The following is a 24,137-nucleotide window of genomic DNA, read 5'->3' on the forward strand; positions in this document are numbered from 1 at the left end:
TTGGCTACTGAACTCACAACAGAAATGACAAGACTCAACATCTTTTCAAACCTTAAAAAAATTATAGTATATTTATGAGGTCAGTCTACTTGAAACATGATTTCCCTTGAAGACTACATTTCTCTTTTTCCCAGGCTTGCCTTGCCTCTCAGCAGCGCTGAGAAAGTAGATAAACAGTAATGTGATACCAACCGTGAACTGCTGGTTCTGTCGTCGCCGTTGTGTCTACAGACGGGAACAGAGGATTGGAGGAAGGGAAGAAACAGGAGGAACGGCATGCAAAAAAAGGGAAAATGGAAAAAAATGGAACAGATAATATATGAGCAAGCTTTCAAAGAACATCGCGTGACAAGCAATAATAAATGAAAAGCAAAAAGCATTTGAAGTGAGTTGCACTGTTTTAAGACATGCCTTGAGCTCAAAGCTGCGAGCCAGTGAGGAAAACAGTAAATTCTTTGGTTCTGGGGGTCTTGCCAGGACACATATATTTGCTAGTCAATAGTCAGGTGGACATGCAAAGTGATGAGAAACACCAGTGCAACCTCAGTGGCTGGTAGATGGCTCTTAACGCATCAAGGCTCAGGACTGCGACAGAAAAGCTCAGTCGAAAGGCTGGTTAAACAATGGATTCATAACATTCAAACATTGCCTTTGTTTTAACCCAACCCACCCGGGCACTTGGGCTTCTTGACTGCCAGTTAGGCATCATTGAATCAATCACACGTTTAGGTTCCTCTTACTGCTTATGCTCAGATGCCTGTAGATGAATAGACAGGTTTAAGTTTTCCATCCAGTGTATTATTGCAGCACAGTTTAGCCGAAAAGTTCAATTAACCGGGAGGCCATGGCAATGAACATGTTTAAGGTTTTCACAGATTAATTTCTACACACACACACACACACACACACACAACCATTCTTCACTCTAAAGCTCTTAATGTTAAAATCCAAGAGCAGAAGCCTTTCATGAAAACATCCAAGTTCACACAATCTGCCAAATGCCACTTCTAATCATATGACATTCCAAAAATTTAAGTATCCAGCCATCCTTTCACTCACAATTCAGAACCATGTTCACCGTTCTGAGGGGCTGGGAGTCCTGCTTTCATGGCTGGATTAGGAGAGAGTGCAGTTTTTTTTTCCCCCCCATTGCTAGATGAACTTGCTGTGGAAGGAAATGTGTTTTGTCTCTTTCTTCTTCTATTTCTGATGCTGTTCAAGTTTTCTCCTTCTTCTACCAGGCTTCTAAGCCAGGCTTGCTGTACTTGCTCCTGTTCACAAGAAATTCCTCCAAGGAGCTCAAGGAATTTTCTTTTTATTTTTGGCTACAGGGGAAGTGGAATAAATATCTAACAAAAGGCAGGGTGACATTCTTTTTCCAGAGTCATTTTCTCACTCTTCTAGTCAACCTCACCCAGGCACGTTCCTTCTACGATTCACCGCTGGCGAAAAGAAATGGTGATACTGAGACACAAGCTAGTCATCTCTAGTCAAATGGTGGTGGCTGAAGTAGGATTCTGGGTTAAACTGCAAGCAAGTAGTTCACTGTCCTTTTGCAGAATGCAGCTACTTAGCTGGTAATTGCTTTCATGAGCTGTGGAGACTCCAAAAGACTTTCTGATTCAACACAGGCAATGTTTAAATGCACTGGAACTTCATATGAAACTTTTCTGGGGGGCACAAATGAGCCTGGTGCTTCTGATTTATCAATATGACACATGAATTCACACCGGCGTTCCCCTTCAGTTGGCATGCCTTCCTCAGGATCCTATACCATCAAAAATTAGATCCCTTCTAAGGAGCCAGAATTAACCAGAAGTCTGAAAGGCCAATGCAGCTTAATATTACTGATAGCTTAGTTTCTGAAGAATAGATGAAGGAAAGAGAAACATACAATATACCGCGTAAGAACAAAATACTTACAAGTCAAGTCTGTGTGCATAAAATAGCAGTAAAAAACAATACAGAACACTGTACAGTTGAAACACACTCTGTCACAGATTCTCCCGACACACATGACACATTTCCTTAGTTGAAACATCCAAGTGCAGCATTAGGTACTTTAAATTTGAGGGGCAGAATCAAATGCCCATTTGTACAGAAACATGTATATGATGTTAATACATTTTATAGATAGGCATTGGCTCGTTTCCAAAATTACAAAAAAGTAATCAACACTCTGGCTCATTATTTTTGTAGTAGCTCTTCTAATATGCTTTCTTTTCTTTTTCTTTTTTTTTTGAGATGGAGTTTCGCTCTTGTTGCCCAGGCTAGAGTGCAATGGCGTGATCTCGGCTCACCGCAACCTCCGGCTCCTGCGTTCAAGCGATTCTCCTGCCTTAGCCTCCCAAATAGCTGGGATTACAGGCATGCGCCACCACGCCTGGCTAATTTTGTATTTTTAGTAGAGATGAGATTTCTCCATGTTGGTCAGGCTGGTCTCAAACTACCGACCTCAGGTGATTCACCCGCCTTGGCCTCCCAAAGTGCTGGGATTATAGGCGTGAGCCACCGCGCCCGGCATATGCTTTATTTTCACCAGGTAAATAATTAAGTACAAATGAAAGAAGGGCGGGGGGTGGAGTAAAACCTAAGGGTTAGAGTCATCAAAAATAATATCTGAGCATTAACCAATGACCCCAATTTACTGTCTTCCTACATCACAACATCATGTCAGCTTTAAGACGAAATTAAACCAAGTAAAGCTAGGCGTCTGCTCCTAGGTGGGTACTAGAAAATAAATGAAGGAAAATCCACAGTGCATCTTGCTTCCCCGTTCTGGGGATGGGAAATCCATAAATTGCACCCAAAAAGGGAGGAAAGGGGGATGTTGAGAAGAAAAAACACATTCTGAAACGGTTAACAGCAAACACGTGTTCAAGTCAAACACACGATTACTGCAGCTGGAAATGGCAAAACCATGATCAGCAATGGGGTAGGAGACTGCAGCAGAAACACAGGCTGGCTACAAAGTTCAGAGCAAGATTGACGGTGTGTCTGGGGAGTCACTGACTCCATTTCTCTAAGAGCATCTGGAATGCTACTTGAACAGAGGTTAGTTTCAAGTAAAGAATTAAGAAAATATTCTTTAGAAGTAACTTTGTGCTCCCTGCAGGAGACCGCTATGACAGAATCTAATTCTCCTTCATAATTGCATTATGACTTCATGCAGAAACCAGACACCCCGGCTCTGAAGTGAGTGCAACTCTGTGAGGCAGGATTTATTAGGGTATCTTCATCAGAAAACCGGAGAAATGTGCAAACATGCCCTGTGAGTCAACTTGTGCGGTTACCATATTGTTGGGTAACATTCTAAGTGTAGAGGCAAAAATGCAAATAGTAAAATTTCAGTATAAGTGATAAATGCTGCAATCAGCTTGAAAAATGAGAAAGTCTAATTGCCCTAACAAAGCCTTTTTAAAACCTCATCTTGTTGCTGCCTTAAAAAAAAAAAAAAACACAAACCTTTGAGCTAGCTTATGAGAAAAACAGGTCACAAAAAATTGAGCTGGACTTATGGTGGTGTTGGGTTATATAGACATTTAAAAGGCCTACCTGAGCTACTGTCTCTTATTTTAATTTTAATTACAAAGAGAGCAAATTTATTGCATATTTATTTTATATGGCCAAGAAAAAACAATCCCATCTTCTTGAAAACCCAGTAAGTGTGTACGGTCTTAACAGTCACTCTCTGGCTATTTTATGAGTACAGTCAAACAAGGTATCCAAAGAAGGGCCCAGCACTCTTATTTGAAAGATGCACATTCTACTCAATATTGACTTCTCTTCTTAGTCTCCTCGTCCTACAGTTTATCACACCCCATCTTCAATAAATGAAACATCACATACATTTATTGTTGCAGTATATTTACTGTCTTCCTACATCACAGCATCATGTCAGCTTTAAGACGAAATTAAAAATAAAAAAATAAAAAAAGCTCTGACAATGTGTGAAATTAGAGACACTAGCAATTTAACTAAGTAGCAAAAAAAAAAAAAAAAAAAAAAATTACTGCAGGAGAGGCAGCTGGGCAATATTTAGTTGAAACAGTCATGTGTAAGCTCCACTGTGGCACATTCTAATCCTTTCATATGGATTCTCTCCAACTTAGAATTGTTCATTGAGTGTGACAGACTGGGGGTTTAAAACTAATCCATAAATTGGTCCATGGTCTCAAACACAACGGGTGCCATAAATGAAAATGAAAATCCTAGAACAAAATTAAATTCACAACCTTAAATATTTTTTCCCCCAATTGATCTGTGGTGCTCCTGCTTTACAATGCACAGACTTGCAAGCCTGCATTTTGGGGTATGTTTGAGTAAGGTGTACATTTAAAAAAAATGCATGGTGTGATAACCCACAATCTACTCAAAACCAGAGCTTAATTGTAAAAAAATTAAATTCTCTCATTTTTGATTGTCATAAGCCTAAATGAAAGCATACTAAGCAGTTAGACATATTTTAATACACTTTCTCCCAGTTTCTTTTCTTAACTAAAGTCAATAAGAAGCCAATGGGTTTTCTTAATTGAATTCCCCTTCAGTTTGTGTTATGGAGGTGCTTTAAATCTAGACACTAGGATAGGCAAGGAATTCCCCTGACAATTTTATTTTCATGGCTGTGCTGTGCTGGCCAATATATATTAAATATATGGTTTTTTTTTTTTTTTCCTCTTTCAAGTTATTTGAACTTGATCGAAAACAAAAATAACTGCCAGAAAATTAAACTCTGGAATTTATTTTCTCCTAGTTTCCTGGCTAATTCTTTCCATCTATGTTATGTTTTAATCAAACTCCCCTGTCTTAGGGATGGGAGAAATGGATAGGAACGGAACGAAAACTAAAAGGCCCAAATAGGAGAGCCAGGATAAAGCTCTCTTCCTTGTTAAAGTCACCTCCCCTGTGAGTGAAGAGATTGTGTGCTACAGAACAGCAGGAACAGGGGACGATTTTTTTTTTTGGATAAGCAATTTCAAGTTTTGTTAAAAGCTTCTTCAGAATTGTTCACTCGTGCTGTTGTGCCCCTGAGATCTTTTCATTTGCAAACCAGATGTTCTGCAAAATAATAGGAATCTGTATAGTGGTTTCATTTAACAAGAAAAACAATTCCTATATCATGTTGTGTGTGAATGCTCAGTGGAAGGGGGTACAGATAAGAGGAAGGCACAGGGGAGGGAAGGAAAAGAAGAGGGTGTTGCCAGGAGGGTAGTGACGGAGAGAGGAGAGAGGCTGTCTGTAAGTTGTAGCACATTTTTAAGTCTTGGCAAATTTTGTGTTAGGTACGGGAGGGTTGAGTCCTTCAGTCAAGTCTTTTATTTTTTACTACCAAGATAGCTCTAAACATCACTTTTTAATTCTGGGAAACCTGTATTCACAGTATTATTTGTTTGCACTGTTGATAGGTCTTTAGTATGAAAACATGTCACATTTTTATCTCCAGGATTATTTTTAAAATAAAGAGCATAAAATTATTGAAATTACGATAGAGGCATTAAAAACTTTTCCACTCGTATCATATTTCTCATTCATTTTTTAAAAAAATGTGGAGTCAGGTGGCCTCCATCACTGTAGTATTCAAGTCTTTTCTCATTCCCTCCTAAATCAATATGGTCAAAAGCTGGTTAGCTATGTTGTTATTTGTAACAGGTTTACAATCATCAGAAAAAAAAATGTAGACACTTAAGACAGTATGAAGAAAAATGAACACACTTTTTGGAGTAAAAACTTGAAAAGGTGGCTTATTATATAAAAGGTGGCTCATGAGTATTTACTAGTGCTCCCAAAATATTCTTGTCACTAGGCATACTGGCATATCAATAACACTTGATGAATATTCAATAAATGCTGAATGAAAAATAATCTTAATGAAGTAGATGTCAACTCTAGAAAAAAAGGCAATTTAGTAAACATTCTGGGATGAAGATGTATATTTCCTAGCAAGAGTGGCCTAATCTATGCCTGGAACATAAATACACGCAAAATAAACACACATTGAAGATAGATGCTTGAAGTAACATTGGACCTTCATGCATAACTTCCAAAATGCCATCCTTTCTTATCCACATTTTGTCCCTTCTTTGGTGGCACAGACCAAAGTCCACTGTGACACTCTCCTCAGTGTCTATGGCACCTGCCTGTGCCACCGAATCGCCCCAATTGCACAGTATCTCTTATTGGGTTCCAACGTGTGTAACCTGTTCTCGCAACCGTATTATAAGGGGTTTAGGGAGTATTTTGTCTCCATAAGCACTAGCATAGTGCTGTACATATTACGGGCACTCAATATTTGTTGAGTGCATAACTAAAAGCAGACCAGCTCTTGAACCATCAATGCAAATATCAATAGCAAAGAGTAGGAATCATTAGGCTAAGACCCTGGGGAATAGCCAGCTCTATTTGGAGGAAAGCTCTCTATTATCATTTAGATGGTCATGACGTAGATTCAGTCTTAAGGACAGATGGGCTTCTTTGCTCTGTACCTAAGGAACTAAAAACATGTGCTTTGGTGTCAAGTTTCCCAGTTGGGCATATTCTATAAATATCACTGAAGGATAAAGGCTATACCCACCTTCTTTATTTATGTGATCTAATCCACATTACATATAACAAAAGCTTATGATTTCAGACTATAAAAGCCAAAAATAATAATGTGGGCCTGGGGGTAGGAATCATTTGCTACAAGGTATATTGGTTTTTGAGTACTTAGATACCAATAAGAAAAGCCTGGCTATTTTCTTTTCCTAGGAACACAAAATATTTAATTGGGTACATACTTTTAAAAAGAGGAAAACTCATTTAGAAATGACCTACTTCATTCTTATGAAAGGATTTTTTAATATGTTTCAGAATTTGGCCCTATAGCTATTCATTTCTTATTCTAAGGTGGTTTTAATTTTTTAATTTATGACAGTCACACGTATAGTGTGACCTCCAAGTTGAACTCCTCCCAGCCCGGATTTTCTCTGTAAGTTGCTAAGAGTATTTAAAACTGAGTGTGGAGTCCTTTCTACGATATTCCTTATCAAGCATCTAACTCAAGATGCAACCAGGCAGAAACAAAACAACAGCCACGCTAACTAGGAAGGGAAACGCAACATGTTTTCCTGAGATGATTACAGGAAAAAGTTGATCCAACTGGAAGACAGGGGCTAACACTATTATAGAAATGGGTACGTTTATGTACACCTAACACACAAGTCAACTAATTACAAAGAAAGTTAAAAACAAGACAGAACAAACACTCCCTACTCACCCACACTCCCCCCACCTCCCCCCGCCACCCCAGCACAGCAGTAAGTTTTTCTTCTCTTCTAGTTTTTGACAGGAATCTGTGTGAAGGACTCTTACCCGGGGTAATGGCTGGCTGTCTCCATCTTTTAACAAAGGATTCCAGGGGCAATTTAAATTATGCAATTTATGCTTCCATATGACAGCATATATCTTCATGAATGAAAGCATGGACAATTTGACACAATAAAAAAAAAAAAGGAACAGGAGCTTGCCAATAGCAATAGTTGAAACAGAAATATATGGTCAGAATATCAATATACAGGAAAGATAAGAGACTCCAGGGAATCTCGTGGCAAATCATAGTGAGGCTCTGAATGGCTCCCAATCTAAAACTGTTTTATAGTTGGAAAAAAATTTTAATGATACTATAATGGCTTCATGGTTTTAAAGCCACAACAAGTTGATATGGCAAGTTGACACTAAATACAGATGCTCCTTGACTTACAATGGGGCTATGTCCCAGTCAACCCACCCTAAGTTGAAAACATTGTAAGTTGGAAATCCATCTGATACACCTAGCCTACCAAATGTCACAGCTTAGCAGAGCCTCCCTTAAACGTGCACAGGACACTTACATTAGCCTATAGTTGGGTAAAACCATTTAACACAAAGCCTATTTTATAAGGTGCTGAAGATTTCATGGAATTTACTGAATACTGTACTGAAAGTGAAAGGCTGTATGGGTACGGTTTCTGTTGAATACGTATTGCTTTTGAACCGTCCTAAAGTCAAACAATTGTAGGATGAACCATCATAAATCAGGGGCTGTTTGTATTCCTTTCAGTACTTTAGAGACTACAAAAATTTCTCCCTAGATAAGGCCACACTGAGATGGGTGCCTTCATGTGTAACTCTCCAGACCTGCTCCGTACAGGGTAAGCAGGAGGCAGAAAACGCCCTGTGCTCCCACCCATGAGGGGTGTGATTCTGGGTGGGCAAAGCAGAGTCAGATTGGGCTTATAATTCTTCTCTTTGAAGGGTCTCCATGACGAAGCTTTAACATGTTTCAAGGAAGTCAGGTGACTCAGAACAGAATGCCAGTCTGTCTTCCTAACAAGGGGAACAATTTGATTATCCTGGTTACGGAAGATAAAAGATAACACTGGAACATTTCCTTTCAGAGAAATCAGAAATCGATTATGACTTCTCAAGTTTAAAAGTATTTTTCTATTGCACGTGTACATTTTTCTTGTAATGAAACTCTGACCTAGGGAATGGGTTTCAGTTATTGCATTTGACTGGGAGAAAAGAAATAGATGACTGTGGACTTCTTCTTCTTTTTTTTTTTTTAAAGCTCAGGCTTTATGTTACTGTCACCGAATTTGGCTGTTGCAGCTTTGAAGGCTAATGGTGGCTGTAATGTACCAAACAGTGCAAGAGAGAAGAGGAGTGGACATTAATTTAGCTATCCATTTGTCAGGATTCAGTCTGGAAGATTTTTTAGGAACTAATCTAAATCTAGGGGATAGCCTGGACCTTTAAAATGGGACACAGAATCATTCAGCTGCATAACCTTTAATCTGTTTGGAGAAAGGAGCAAATGTTAAATTCTACAAGTGTACTTTCTGGGCAAGATAAATATATATAAGACTGCTTGTTAAGACACAGTAAGCCTAGAAGATCACATCCATTAAGGCAACGAATTCTACAATGTTGTGTTAGTAGCAATTTTAGTTTAACTACTCTTGGGTGTGCCAGTGAGATTCTGGGCATTCATTACCACAAATGTATTTTATGTGCAGGGAGGATTCAACTGCTAACATCAAGAGGCTAAAGTGCATCTATGAGATCATCTTACGTTACCTTGAGCCGAGAGGCCAGTAGCAGAGAGACAGAAGCAAAGACAAGTTTCTGTTAGAGGTAGCTTTGATGTGGACAGAAATAGAGCATTGTTTATTTTTAAAATTTCCTCTTAAATGGAGTCTCTGCAGTTGGAACTGTGATAACAGTGAGTTGTAGCTGTTTGAGGACATAAGATTAGCTTTAGTCTGGAGTGAAGGATTAAGAGCTGTGAACTGAAGCGACTCTGCTGAGTTGCTGAGATTGATTGTGAGGGGGGAGGAGTTCAGCGAGTGTTAAGAAAGGTCTTAAAAAAAGGCATAAGCTAGTGAGAAGGCCAGCCACAAATGAAAAGTGTTGTTCCATATAAAAGAGAAATGTGGTGTTTATATACCGCATGAATAAGGTCTCGACTGCCTTAAAATGTAAAACCTGGATAGCTACCTAGCTGGCACCTTCTAGAATGAGTGGTAATAAATGCTGGCTCATACCTGGGCAAGTTCTGCAAAGATGAAACAGACTGCTGATATGTTTTTTTAAAGGGTTAACATATGTAGGGCAGTGGAGAATTAGGCAATACATTTTATACTAATATCTAAAGGGCCCTTCACAAGAGTACGAGTCTAATTTGGTTTATGAACTGGGTAAGAGGCAAGAAATCTGAAAAGGTAAAAATCTAGTTCTTAGTATGAAAAGCTGATAGCACGGTTACTCTGGAAATCAGAGTTAGGAAGAAGCATCTTTGATATGCTTATGAATGGTATAGAAAATGGAAGGAATCAATTCACTAGGCCAACAAACTGAGTTTACTTAAGTTTACAGAGGGAAGTAACAAAGAGCCAAAACAGAAACACACACAGACAAGAATCTAGGAAGCAGCCTGGTTGGAGCTGAGTTTAGAGTGAGACATGAAAACCAATTGATGGATTTTCAGAAGATTTCAAATTAAGTGCTAGCACTGATGGTTTTGTAACCAATGTTGAGAAGCATTGGCTTCCTTAAGGGTTCTCTTTGTTCCACTGTAATGGGTAGAAAAGTGAAGAAAACTGAGAGTAGACAATCTATTGCTATATTCTATCAACCGATGAGGCCTCCTCTTTCTTCGAACACTTTGAATTTTCATCATCTCTATCTTATTGACTCCCATGAAAACTGGAAATGTCTCCAGCATGTCAATGAAAAGGAGAGCAATGATATATCTAGGGTGCTAAAAAGGAGCTGACCATGAAGGGTGGGGAGTCAAATACTCAGTGTTCATAAAGGAGTCCAGTCCTTGCAGTCTCACCAGTTAACAAAATGCAGTGGAAAAGTTACTCTTTCAAGAGATTTTTTTTTTTCCTCACAGAATAATTAATTTCACATGTTTTTGTGGTAAGTTCCTGTAAACACAGGTTGGGAAGGCCTTATCTATGGAAATCCTTCATGTCAAGTGGACATGAAGTACGGCTGGAAACTTTCCTACTTAGGTAGGCAGAGGAAACCCCATGGCTCCCAGACGAGCCACATCAAGCAGTATGAGCGAGCCACCGGATGCCAGGAAGGGCTGGATGGCATGCCACCTCCCTCAGTGACAGAAACGAGAGACAGTAAAACTCATGCTGAATAAGAGTTTCAGACAGTCCAAAAAGATAAAGCCGCAGAGTTAGAACCACTGTGGCTGCCTCTTCCACTCCTCCAATATGTGACCGAGGGCAGGGAGCGGCACACGAGTGCTCAGCATGGAAAAGACAGTGACTCCCTCTGATCTCTTGTGACTACCTAGGCAACACAAACAGGTAGTAACACTGTCAGCAGGTACTCTCTGGAGCAGGAAGGATGACTATGCATTTAGTAGCATGGCCCAAATAGGCACATTGAAGTTAGGTGTGTATATTTTCCCTTACATGGACTGAGATGAAACTAAGACAGAGACAAGATTGAAAGCCACAGTACTTACCATTTCATCAAACATGGCTAAGTAGAAGCTATAGGCGTGTTCTCTAGCAGCCAGCTGCCATTTTCCCTAGCCTTTTGTTTTGAATAGTGATGCTTCAAAAAGAATTCTTTTATGCATAAGCTGCAAAATATCTGACGTACTGTTAAATGCTTGGATGTTTCTGAGGTCCTTAAGATTCAACTTAAGAACATAGTATCTAATGTCGCTGGAGTTCCAAAATAAAGGAACAATTAAATTTCAAGGATTTAAAGGGAACTTTTTGGCTTCTTTTTATACATACCAGAAAGACAATATACATTCAGGACATTTTCAATGGTAATGAAGGTACCATACCTGTGATGATGGTAAGGATGGTGGTGGTGGTGGTGGTGGTGGTGGTGGTTGTTGTGGGAGGAGGGATAGTTGTGGGGGGATCTGGATAGAAAAAAAAAGGAAAATCAAACCCACAATGCTGAACACAACAATGACCAGTAATGACAAAACAAAGGCATGAAGACATTGAGATGTTTGTTTGATGGCTTCCCCCTTTAAAACCAAAAGTTCTTTCCCTGCAAGATTTATGTCTTGTGATTATATCCCAAAGCCTTACTTGGAAGAGCTGAGAAAAGAAGAAAAGAGAATTTTCGTTAATGAAGTGAATTAGGGATGAGGAGATGTGAAGAGAGGGGAAGAAAAATCAAAACATACAACACCCCTCTTCCCTACCAGATTTCAAAGGTGAGGTTAAATCAACTCAGTACCAAGAGGGTACAATGGCTGCCATTTCGTTTCAGCTTTTACAGATGGGAGGAAGGAGGAGGAGGTGGTGCTGCTCTATTAGGGGGCTCATATCAGCCAAGGATGAGTGTGTCCCTACACACTTGCTCTCTGTGACTGTTAACTTCATTATTCTCCATCAATACATCCCAGCAGGAAGTAAAACTACTTCTACACTCATAATAAATACAAAGAAGAGAGAATGTCACCAGTAAATATCAAGTTCCAGGCATGTGAGATTTTACTGAGATTTTATTTTTTAAAAGTCAATAAATTTTACAACTTATAAATATTAATAAGTTGCCTTTGCTCATATTAAAAGCTTGACCTAAGTGGACTACAGTGATAAAACTGAAAGAACGTTTTCCATCTTGTAAACAAGAGAACTAAATATAAATGAGACTCGACCTTCAAAGCCAGGAACCTGATAGGGAACCCTCTGTCAGATATTTGATATACTGTATATTCTTCTATCGTCTCAAAAATTACTTGGAGACAAGGGAAGGGCAAATATGAAAGAGAAAAAAAATTCTAAGACCAAATGATCAAACTGAATGTGTTAAATTGTCAGCAAGACTTTGAACTAAGCAATCATTCTGCTATAATAGAGCATAAGATGATTTGAAAGCTTTTGATTTTAAATTTTATCTACAGCACATCAACTTTTTCTCCCTGACACATCTGGTGTCCTTTTATCTTCAAGTGAGCTCTCAGATTGTCTAATTAATACATCAAAACTTTAATTATATACTGCACCTTTATTGGGCTTGGTGCAACTTCCCAAAAGTTTATAAAAATATTATTTTGGTGCTTGGTTGCAAAGTCTACTTAAAATGATTCCTACCATCGATCAACAATCTGAGGTTTTAATTTTCTTCACAAACTGCTTCTCTCACACAAACATACTTGGATGAAATTAACAGAGAAGAAGCTACTGTTCTGTTCGATGGGAGGCTCCATTCCTTTAAGTTGGGGATACAAGCAGTTTACATTTTTATTTTAAAGGAGCCTCACAGAAGTCCAAAAAAGCATGTCATTTAAAAATAATCTCATTCTCCTCCAAGAAGTAAAAATGATTAAGTTAGTAATTTTAAACTACCTGTTTAAAAGAAAGGCAGAATGAGAAATGCAGTGATTCAGGCCATATGTTCAGTCTTGCTCCTTCATACTTTTTACGGAGGCCACAGGTGGGGAAGCATTTTGTGAGCTGGAAACTCATTTGGATGCACCTACACACCTGCTGCAGGTGCCAGTGCAGATACAAATGAACCAAGTGCACTGACCCCTGAGCCCAGCACTAAAGACATCCCGCTCCCTCCACTACACAACTAAACTATATCCAGAGAGGTGCCTGCTGCCCTGCACGGGGACAGTTAATGTGATTTTTCTGTTTTGCTTGAATTACTGTATCTACCACTGAAAAGGAACATTTGTGCCTGGGAGATTTTCCCTGATATACTATAATCCTATTTCTTTTTTTTTTTTTTTTTAGATGGAGTCTTGCTCTGTCACCCAGGCTGGAGTGCAGTGGCATGATCTCAGCTCACTGCACCCTCTGCTTCCTGGGTTCAAGCAATTCTTCTGCCTCAGTCTCCTGAGTAGCTGAGACTACAGGCGTGCACCACCACACCCAGCTAATTTTTGTATATTTTTTAGTAGAGACGGGGTTTCACCATATTGGCCAGGCTGGTCTTGAACTCCTGACCTTGTGTTCCGCCCACCTCGGCCTCCCAAAGTGCTGGGATTACAGGCATGAGCCACTATGCCTGGCCTATAATCCTATTTCTGCACCTATTCTAAAGTATTGACATAAAGTGTGTGATGTCCACAATACAATAAGAGTAGATCTGAAGGTGATTTGAAAATATGATGATGAACCAAGGGGTAGACCAGACTAATGAAGGTCATCAGTCCCTCCCATTTTGTGCAAATCACACGCTTTCAATTATCTTTATCACGACTGGGGCAACTGTTGTCCTTCACATCTGGCTAAAGTGACCTGAAAGAATTAGATTCCCTTAACAGGTTTAATAACCTCAGTGCTTAGATCATTTCTAGCAATAAGAGCAATGTGAGGCCACTATTTAAGAAAGTACAGAATTGGAGTTAATGAGCTGTGTTTGACATGTAGAGGCTAAAAGAATAAAACCAACTGGGGCTCAGGCACTAACCAGCTAGATTCTTCATGTGTAGAAGTTGCTTCCAGAGAGTTAAACTATATGGAGGCGTGCCAACTTTTAGTTCATAAAATACTTCCAAAATTATGGTAGTAATACAACAAATCAGCTTTGGAAAGAAAATCTACTCAACACCTTCCCAAAATGCTAGAGTATTTTGTTAATAGACTAGTAATACCTTAGGTGAATATTCTAACCTGTCATCTCAAGTATTGTTACTAGGACTGACTAGGGGAGGTAGGTAGTATATTATGGATCTAGAAAGTCCTGAGACAAGGATAGGTATACCATCTTGGATTAGGGAGACATGTATATGTAGCTGTGCCTGCCTTAAACAGGTGGATCCCTATATTTCTTGGCTTTCAAATAATGCACTGTGGCCCAGACAGTTAATTCTTCTAAGAGGATCATCTCATATTGAAGGGGATTGTTCTATTGGAAAGCAGTGAGAATAAGAGAATATACAAAGAAACACAAACTTTGTTGTGGACTTTAGAGCCAAAGTATTTTGGTTCTAAAACACATTTAGAAACCTGGTGAAGTTGGGGAAAACTGTGGGACCTTTCTGAGCTTCAGTTTATCATCTGTAAAATGGGATCATGATAATGCCTGCCTCCTGGTGTTATCGTGGAGATTATAGGAGACCATGCATGTAAAATCGTTACCATAGGGCATGGAATAAAGTGAGCACTAAATAAATGCTAGCTATAAACTACTATCCAAAATTATTCAAATATATCTGTCCATCAAATCCACAAAATGTTTCTTCTCTTGAAATGTAGGGGCAGTAAGTACAATAAATCAAACTGTTTTTCCAGATAACTTAGTGTTCTGAATCAAGGAAGCACATGACAGACTAATGGAAATTTGTTACTGCTTTTTATAATCTGTAGATTGTAAAGAGCTGGACTGAAAGCCAGTAAACCCGGGCAACAGCAATGTCGGGGACTCCCATGAGGCGCAGGCCCTTGTGTGAAGAGAGCACATGCAGAAAAAGGGAGGAATGTTCTTTTCACCCCCACCGAGCAGTCTGTGGAAAGAGGTGGCTCTGCATATCGCCAGCTGAAAACGGGCCATGCTGTGCCCTCTCTCACCTACGTAGAAAAGCTGTTCACTTCACATGGATTTCCTTAACTACTGGGAGAATTAATGTTATTATGTGTGAACTACAGACAACATTGGTAGTGCATAAAGACAAAACATACTTCAGAAGTCTACAAATAAGGTGATTAGATGTGATCTTTTAATTTTGCATTATGCTAGGAAAAAAATCTCAGGTATAGGCTGAGGATTATATTTTAATATCCATGCAGATACGGTGTAAAGCATGCTTCTATTTGATTAAAAGGACTGCCACTCCTATTTCCTTCATAAGGAAAGTATCCTGATTTTAAGACACTATGGTGTGGATATTTCATAGGTATAATTTATGCGTATCTAAACATTTATTCACATATACTTATACTTGTAAATTGGATTATTTACACTGCTAACATGAAGAAAAACATGCCCCCTTCACACAGACACATATTCAAATATTTATAACACATTGAAATGTCGATGCCTCTGGTTACTCATTCTTTGTCATGTCAGTTCATGGCTATTTCTTGGCATATGAGGTTTCAATAGAAGAGACTTAATTTGATATTATAAAACTAGAGAGGAGGTGCACACCTCAACTAAATAGAAAATATTCACCATTCGCAAAATCAACAGTAAGTTATAAACAGGAAGTAAGTTTAAGATGCCTGGAACGTAGTAGATGCTCAATAAATATCTGTTGACTAGAGAATAAAATTCATGAGGTTTTAATCATCCTGAAAATCGATATTAACAAAACAGACATATTTTTTTAAAAAGGCTTTTGTTCCGAAGCAGTAGCTACCGGTGGTTTATGTAGCTACAAAGGACCTTGTATTTGTTCTGAGTATTTACTGGCTTGCAACATCTTTTGAAATTTAATAGCCTCATGCTGAAAATAGAATAGTTCTGCTCATCAAAGCAGGAGAAAGGCTAGCCCAGGTATCATAGGAAAATACCACTGGGAATAAACTTTCTGAGCTGAAAAGCCACTAATTGGTAAGGTTGAATGTTTCAGTCATTACTTCTAACATAATCTCCATGGCATGTGCCCGAGGACACAGCTTTCCTTCTCAGCATGACCAAAGACTGTAATCTAGTAGAAACCCCCACGATTAGAGGGAGAGAAGAAAAGTCACTATCCCAGGTGGAGACACTAGGGTCCACCTCAGGCCAGGCTTCTTTAAGTTCTAGAAGGAAACCAACTGGTTTTTGATTTTCAACTTGACCAAAAGCTTTGGGAGTGAATCACAAGTAGCAGCTCCATGTGACTGACTCTAGTAGAAGAGCATTTTATCTTCTCACGTACCGTATACATACAGCATATAATCCGAGTGAGCTTTCCCCACTATGTTTGAAGCTTCACAGCGGTATGTACCATTATCTGTTTTGTTTAGGTTATTGATGAACAGGTTGGGCCCAGACAGTACGGCGTGTTGAGGCATTTCATCATCGACTCTCACCCAAGTTACCATCACAGGCCTGCAGGGAGAAGGGGAGGAAGACAAGTCACATTATCGTTTCCCATTAAGATGTCTGCATCAAACTTCTCACCCATGCATTAAATGAATCACATGCAGGGTGACACAATTAATGAGGACCTACTGGAGATATTTTAAGTTCAGAGAATTTACAACTGTGAAGTCTCCAAAAATCTGTTTGGTATACAATTTTTTCTTTTAAACATGATCACGTGTTGAAAAACTTTGAACAGACCACAAGCAGGAGTCTCATTATTTCCAATTCATCTTCGACAAATCAGCAAATAAGTGTGCGCTAGTTTTATGCCCTGCTGTGTGGTTTCACACCAATTCGGGCAGGACAGAGCTCACCCATTGTTAACATCCCATTAATTAGGAAAGAAATCAAGTTCTTGGCTAGTGATACACGCATTCATCTGATGGTTACTCACACACCAAGACTTGCTTAGAAGCCTCTTGTGATATTTAAATGGATTTTGAGTTTCACCAAAAGGAATGGACTTTTATATCTGAATAGTGCTTTACTTGGGCCTCTGTTTGAAAAACCACCTTTGATTCTGCAAAGATGTAATCATTTCCTCTTGTCCTTAACCTCTCCCCATAACCTGCCTCCCCCTACCCAGAATGCCACCCTGTCTTTGATGCCCTGGTCCACCATGTCTATCTGTTTCTTGGCAAACTGCCTTCTTTCCTGGCTCTCCAAGGCCTGCATATTGCAAGAACTTTTCCTGTGTGTGCACCTGCAGTGCCCCACGCTTGTGGGTAGGGCTCTCAGGCTAATCACCATGGAATGCATTCCACATGGATCCCTTAGGGCCCAGGGCATCTGCTCACCAGAGACAAGTTTGTTTTAGTGATTTAAAGCACCACACTTGTATCTGTCGGGAAAAAGCCAATTTCATAAGATTTGCCAAAGCTAAAAATGCATACACACCAAGTATCTTTTGAAAACTTCCATTCTTCAAGGCGTTTCCCTCAACCTCCTACGAAGTTGAGGCTACATTTAGAATTGTGCCTGAAAACTTTCATTTTGAAGGAAGGACAACAGAGATCCAGCTCAGAAGTGACTTCCTTCCAGTTCCTACGGCTGCCTCTAGGAGCAGCGACACGACAAGAGAACCATGCTTAATGAAGAACGGATCCTCAAGTTAGCCCTGTCAAGTAGCATTCCAGTTTTCAAATGGGATGTGAAGTTCCAATTTTTCTTTAATTACACATGGGTTTGTCATCACAACCCAGTAAATTATTTAAAAATTAGTACTGCATATGTCCTCCTTGTAGGCAATGGCAAATGGGCCTGCCTGGCAATCAGACCTAATGTCCTGCTGCTTGACAGCTGAAACAATCAGTAGGGGTAAGTGCTGAGAATATTCACAACATTTAATGGCAAGTTAAATTACCATTTTTATTGTATGCAATTTCTTGAGAAAATAAATAGGTAATATGCTAGAAGGGATAGCAGTAGAGTAATGTGAGCTTGCTCACACAACCATATACTAGTTCCTATTTGAAAGGAACAAACAAATCCCTTCTCTGGCATAAATGTCCTGAAGGAAACATGTAATTTACTGTCCCCGTGGCACATTCAATTGAACGCAGTACCTTCTTCAGGGGAAAAATACAAAAATAAAGTATAGGTTAGCAAGCCATATACTGTAACTGTGGTTAATGTGGCCGAACACAGGTATTGCAAGTGGCAAGAGGCCTCTGAGAATTTTTTTTTTTTCTTCCTCCATTGGATTATTTTTGAAGAAAGCGGCTAATTAGGGAATAATTCAAACTGTTTACAAAAAGAAAGATCTGAATCTTTGGCAGTGCTCAAAAGAGAAAAAGATCACTCTGCTGAAGCTTGAAGCATTCAAAACCAAATAACTTGGGAACACCAGAGGGAAAGTGAAACAGAACCAAGACCACTTTCCACCTCCTAAAGGTCATTTAAAACGCCACATGGTTAGCACAGAGGGAAGGAAATTCCAGCACAGGGAGCGGTCAGTACAAAGATAGGGAGGGTTGAAATGAGAAGAGAGAACCAACAGCAGCCAGAGCCCCCTTTGGCTTTCTGATCTCTTGTCATAGTTCACTCCTGAGTTAAAATAGGGAGGCTTCTTTCCAGAGATTTCTGGGGAAGCTTTGTTAAGATGCTCTGAATTCTTTATATGAAAACTGTGATGATGCTGGCTAGCAAAACTCTTTGAGGGAAAAAAAAATCATACTACGGGGACAGCAGAGGGAGCTCAATGCTGTTTTTTGTTAGGTACCACTCAAGTTTGAGTGCCCTTAATCCCAACATTGACCTATTAGTTCATTTCATGAATCCTCAACTTGCTTTTTCCCCTAAGAAACAGAAACAGTCAAAAACAATCTTTACTAGAAACACAAAAGAAGTGTCCCCTGCCCACTAAGTAAACTGAATAATAGTTAAAGTGGTGCCACTGTGTGGCTTTTTTTGTTGTATTAGTGATGATACATGTAGTTCCTCTAATTCACTTTGGATCATTTCACAGGGCAACTCAAGTGGCTCCTTTATACTTTCAATAAAATAACAGTCTTAGTTGTTTCTTCTTTTTCTCTTATGAAGTGGCACATATATCCTCCTTAAGAAAAGTTCCTGAGCTTTTCTTTACTAATAAAAATACTTCTGGGAGTCACGTATGAATGACACTTTTCTTTGAGGGAAGAAGATGCAAAATTAAAGGTAGGGCAAATTCATTTGCCTACAGCTGGCCCTAAACATAGCAGCTTAATGTAAGTCTTAAAACCATCTTTGTAGCAGCTTAGACATTAACACAAAAGGTGGCAGATATATCATTAGATTGTGGGGACACCAAGAATTTATTAGGATTATTCTTGCATGTAAGAGAGAAAATAGTCCTGACAATCATGTTGATGATAATAAAATAGAATTAGCTGAGACTTCAATCTTAGCTGGCATTTAATTTTTCTCCCAGTTCTGACCATTAAGAACTATGGATATTTATTTCCCCTCTCACTGAATATTCTTTAGTTCCTGAAAAACCATCCATCCTTTGCAGCAGGAGACAGGAGACAGGTGACAGGCCAAGGACTGGTGAATGCATACGTCTGTGTTGTGGCATTTACTGCGCACGACCCTCTGCCAACCTTGTCCTTCAGAACTTACTGGGGCTTCCCGATGGCTTCACATGTTAACTCAAGCGCGTCCCCTTCCCGGGTTAGGCCTTGTAGAGGATAAGTCATCTGAATATGCACTTGAGGCTTATCTGTGTGACAACAACACAAAGTATAATGTTTAGCAAATGATATCATCAGGCAAAATCAGACTCACACACTGCCTCAAAACCCACAGTACCAGTCCGGCACTTACTCTCTCCCATCCGATGCCTTCAGGAACACCCTTCTAATTAGTTAGTAATCCTGGCATTTGCTCAAATTAAATTGACTAATAACTCTAAGGAGTGAGCCGCAAATAGATAAGAGATTCACGAGCCAACTGCGCCACATCAAACATTTCCTGTGAAATACAGTTTGTTACACTGAAGTTTATCTCCAAACTCACTCAAGCTAAAGGAAACTCATTTGCCTTCATGCTGAGGTGAAGCCATAGATATTTGTGGTGCTCAGAGTTGATACATTTTATCATATATCATATATTACTATATGACAATATGTTGTGACACTGCATGTTAATAAGTTTGCCTCTTCTATGTTCTTGTTTTCAAACGGGAAAGGCAGAACTTCTGAATTCCACTCAAATGACTTTAAGGAAAAAGAACTGGGACATTTTGGGAGCCCTCCCAGGGAAACGTCTTTGACATCTCATTGCAAACATTAAAAAGAAAAAATACTGACATTTACTCAGGATCTGCTCTCCTAGGACCGTCACTGGTGGTAGAACAAGCCTAGTTTTAGGGATGGGAACTCTGGTACCCACAGACTGAAGCAGCTCATCCAAGATCATGGAGAGAGAGACAGCCCCAGAAGTCTATGTTGGGATAGATTTCTGATTCCCTAGTGCATTTCCAATGGTAATCCATAATCCAAGCCAGGTATAGCTTCCTAATGCAGCGAGGTACTTAGGAAGGAGATGTAAGTATTCCTATTTCCACCAGCTACTTAAAACTGTGTTTGTCAGTGTGGGGATATGGCTATGAGAGATGAATAAGGGGAGGTTCAGGGAATAGGGAGGCAAGCTACAGAAGTTGGAGTTAACATAGATACATATGCAAATACATTAACAAACAAAACCTGAATGGAATTAGGAGATTGTTTTTTTCTGTGCTGAACTAACAAGCTATTAATCCCTAAATCAGTTATCTCATTTAATTCTGTGACTCTGTAAATGCGTATTTTTGGAAATGTACCCAAGAGTAATAAATGTGAGAGGGCGAGGCATCGGCTGGCCGAAAGGTCAAAACAATTACCATAGTTTTACTCTCTCAGACAATCATACCACCTAAACAACAGCCCCTTGGCCTTTTACAAGCTGTGGTTAGCTCATTAACATTCATCCTATGGAATAAGGGAGAAGATAGAAATATTACGGCAAGGCTCAACCAATCTCATCCCATACACAGCTATATAAGCTGCACAAGGAAGTCCTCACTAGGGATGGCTGCTTTCTAGATGTATCCTTATGGTCTCTTTCCTATCACGAATCTTTCCCTCATGTCTCTAAAAATTACATGGCATTCAAAACCTTTTAAGAGAGCCCCCTTGTTCACCCACCAGTGTGCACTGCATACTGTGAATTGGTAGTGTTTTCTGAGAAGCTAAGTCTCTTGCCAGAGAACGTAAAAGTTAACAAGCCCAGAAGCTCCAGCTGACCCTTGCAAGTTACACAGTTCTGTTCTTGGACACGTTGGCGAAGAAAATGTTTAAGAGCAAAATGGTGTGGAGGTTTCCAGATACTGATAACTGGGTCGGGAAGGTAGTCATTAAAGAAAAGCAGAAATGCTTGTAAAGAATAAACAGGATGACCTTGAACTAGCACTGGGTGGTTCACGAGCTCCTGGGAACCCCCTTTTAGAGACAGAGGCCACATATTAGGCTAACTACAACTGCTGGGCATCAGGTGTGGGTTTATTGTTTGTGGTCGTGTAACACACATACACACACACTAGTTGGTGAAGTTTAGTTTTTAAAAAAGATATCAAAAAAAAAAAAAAAAAATGAAAGAAGAAGGTTATGACACTGGACACACAGAAAACAAAAGACCTGCTACCTCATAGTTCATACCCATGAACAGGAACACTTACTAGAGTTCCCAGTTAGGGGATCTCTAGCATTCTTACCCATGAAGCGTTCTGGGTGAGGCTAAATTTAAAGCCCCAAGTTTGGGCTGAAATGTAACATTTGCTTATAGGTTAATCTCTGATCTACAGAAAGGCTACATTTTTCATGCACTGCTGACTTTGGCCATTAATGAAGAAGCAGCAGAATGCTTGCTGGCCTACGTGGAAGGATTTTGTTTTTCTTCTTTTTTCCTTCATGTAATTTACCAGCAAACAGAGAGGGCATATTTTTCAGCACAGTGCAGTAAGGATTTTACATCCTCAACTTCCATCAATAATAAAGACAGTGTTGAAAAACGTAACCCACCCTGCCTCTTCAGTCCCACTGAGTTTTAGTTAAATGCTTTTTTATGTTCCTAATGAGCTGTTTATCAGTTGTCAATTATTCACATAAATTAGGAAGAAGAAGCTAAGGATTTGTTCTACCTGAAATTTATTTTAAAAACCACTTACTAAATCATAAAAAATACACCTTCAGTTTTGATAACTGATTTTCCCAATTTACTCTTTAAGTTCTGGAGAAACATCTACTATCTACTTATGGCTACAGCTGCCACAGTTACCGTAATAGCTGGCTGAAAAGGTGAGCATTAGTCTTGCTTGCATTATACAGAAAAATGTTTCCCTCTGTTGACACATGCAGTATTTATAGGCATATTATCTGACCATGGGCAGATGAGCTTTCCTCTCGCCCAGTCTAGGAATCAAATATTATAGAAGGTCTATGTGCCACGATCTATCCCTGGGTGATGGAAACTTAAAAACAAATTCTGTTCCCCTTCCTTTGTCCTGAAAGAGAAACTTAAGCATTCTTAACAGGTGGAATAGAAACCCTGGGATTCCACTGGCACCTCTAGAACTAAGGGACATTAAATTTTCCATTGAAGAGCCTAACTACGATATGAATATGTCAAAATACCTAAAATCCAGATGGCTGACTGAATAGCCCAGAGCTCATCATTTATATTTTAATTATGTTCATAAATCAAATGTTATAACCCACCAAATCTTTTCTGAAACAGAACCAGCCTCCAAGATTTATTTTTAAGTAATGAGGTAAAGCCTAGTACATTTTCTGGGGGATCATTTTATGCCTCGGTTGGTGTTGTAAGGCACAAGGCCAAAAGCCAGATGATACTTTCTACCCAAGTGCAATAACTGCCCAGAAATGTATCACTCAGAATGGCTTAATGTCATTATAAAATGGAACTGCTATATAAAAATAAGAAAAATAGTTAGGTCTGTACACTTAAAGAACATTACAGTTAAAGACATGGCATCACCAACAGCCAGTCAATTAGGTCAAGGGATCTGAGGTTTTCATAATACACTGTAAATTTTTTTAAACCCCGTAAAAGACATTTAGCAAGACTGCTACAGCAGACAAAATTTGTTCATTAGTCAAAGTTGCACAGAGGGTTAAATACCAGGAGGCTTTAGGTCACACTATAGTAGCAACCAATTAAAAAAATAATATTAGAAAGACATTCTGATTTGATGAGACTTTCTTTAAATGTACTTTGCTCTCTCTATAAAGGGAAAAAATATATAAAAGGAAACTCTTAAAGAGGTTGGAATGGCTTGCTGGCAGATTACAATTGATTTCATGCCAGTCTGACCTTGCACCACATTCTGTGATCTTTTCAGAAGATGAAACTCAAGATTCTGTAACCTGTATTTCAGTTTCCTATGTAAATGAAAAGGCACAGTCTCCTCTGTAGGTCCAAGCACTAATATATCAGGTCTTTGCATTCCTTTATTTAGAAAAAGGTACTTTGCAATTTCTTCATGACTGGGATGTCACCCTTCCCAGGTAGCAGAGAGGAGCAGAGCTGAGTCAATGGAAAAGGCATACTGATATCCTGGCAGGAGACAAGCCAGTGGGAGACCTATTGTCCCGGAGATCCCACAACCTTCCCTGTCTTCCTGAGAATTTCTAAATCAGGAAATGCAGGTGTCATATTTTCTTTGATGTGCTGAATGCCACCAGGTCCAGGGACTTGAGTGCAAATCTGTTTCTGCAACTGCATTTGGGACACAGGCTCTTCTTCATGTTTCTTACTTAGATTTCACCCAATATTCTGAGACACCAGGGAGTATGGGATTTGATGTTTGTGGATCAAGTGCTAATTGTTTCAAGTCCTACCAGGGAGAACTCAAGGGCAGCATGAGCACAGATGATATCAGAATGTCTGGGTAACGCGTCTGGGTCAGCCCCTGTGCATTCAAGTGAGGAAGAATTGACTGAAGAGTCTTTGTCAATCATGGAGGATTATTGGAGTTTGGAGTAGAACGACAATGCAAAGATTAACCTGAGATTTGGTGAACGTTAGAAGCTGTCTGAGCTCAAAGCAAGAATCAACCC

The 24,137-nt window shown here is 39.4% G+C and overlaps 1 protein-coding gene across 7 annotated transcripts in view; it reads right to left on the minus strand.

Moving 5' to 3' along the window:
- Positions 1 to 24,137, minus strand: part of CADM1 (cell adhesion molecule 1) — a 337,360-nt gene that overhangs the window by 28,844 nt on the left and 284,379 nt on the right. For 2 of the 7 annotated variants that reach the window (XM_025356079.1, XM_025356078.1), the window contains exons 6-9: positions 19,642 to 19,741; positions 16,331 to 16,503; positions 11,342 to 11,422; positions 193 to 225 (exon numbers count right to left, since the gene is read on the minus strand). In XM_025356079.1, coding sequence (XP_025211864.1) covers positions 193 to 225; positions 11,342 to 11,422; positions 16,331 to 16,503; positions 19,642 to 19,741 — 387 coding nt within the window. The remainder of the gene's footprint in view (positions 1 to 192; positions 226 to 11,341; positions 11,423 to 16,330; positions 16,504 to 19,641; positions 19,742 to 24,137) is intronic. The other 5 variants (XM_025356083.1, XM_025356081.1, XM_025356085.1 and 2 more) reach the window with 3 other exon arrangements.

This window comes from Theropithecus gelada, chromosome 14, assembly GCF_003255815.1.
Source record: "Theropithecus gelada isolate Dixy chromosome 14, Tgel_1.0, whole genome shotgun sequence".
Taxonomy (NCBI): domain Eukaryota; kingdom Metazoa; phylum Chordata; class Mammalia; order Primates; family Cercopithecidae; genus Theropithecus; species Theropithecus gelada.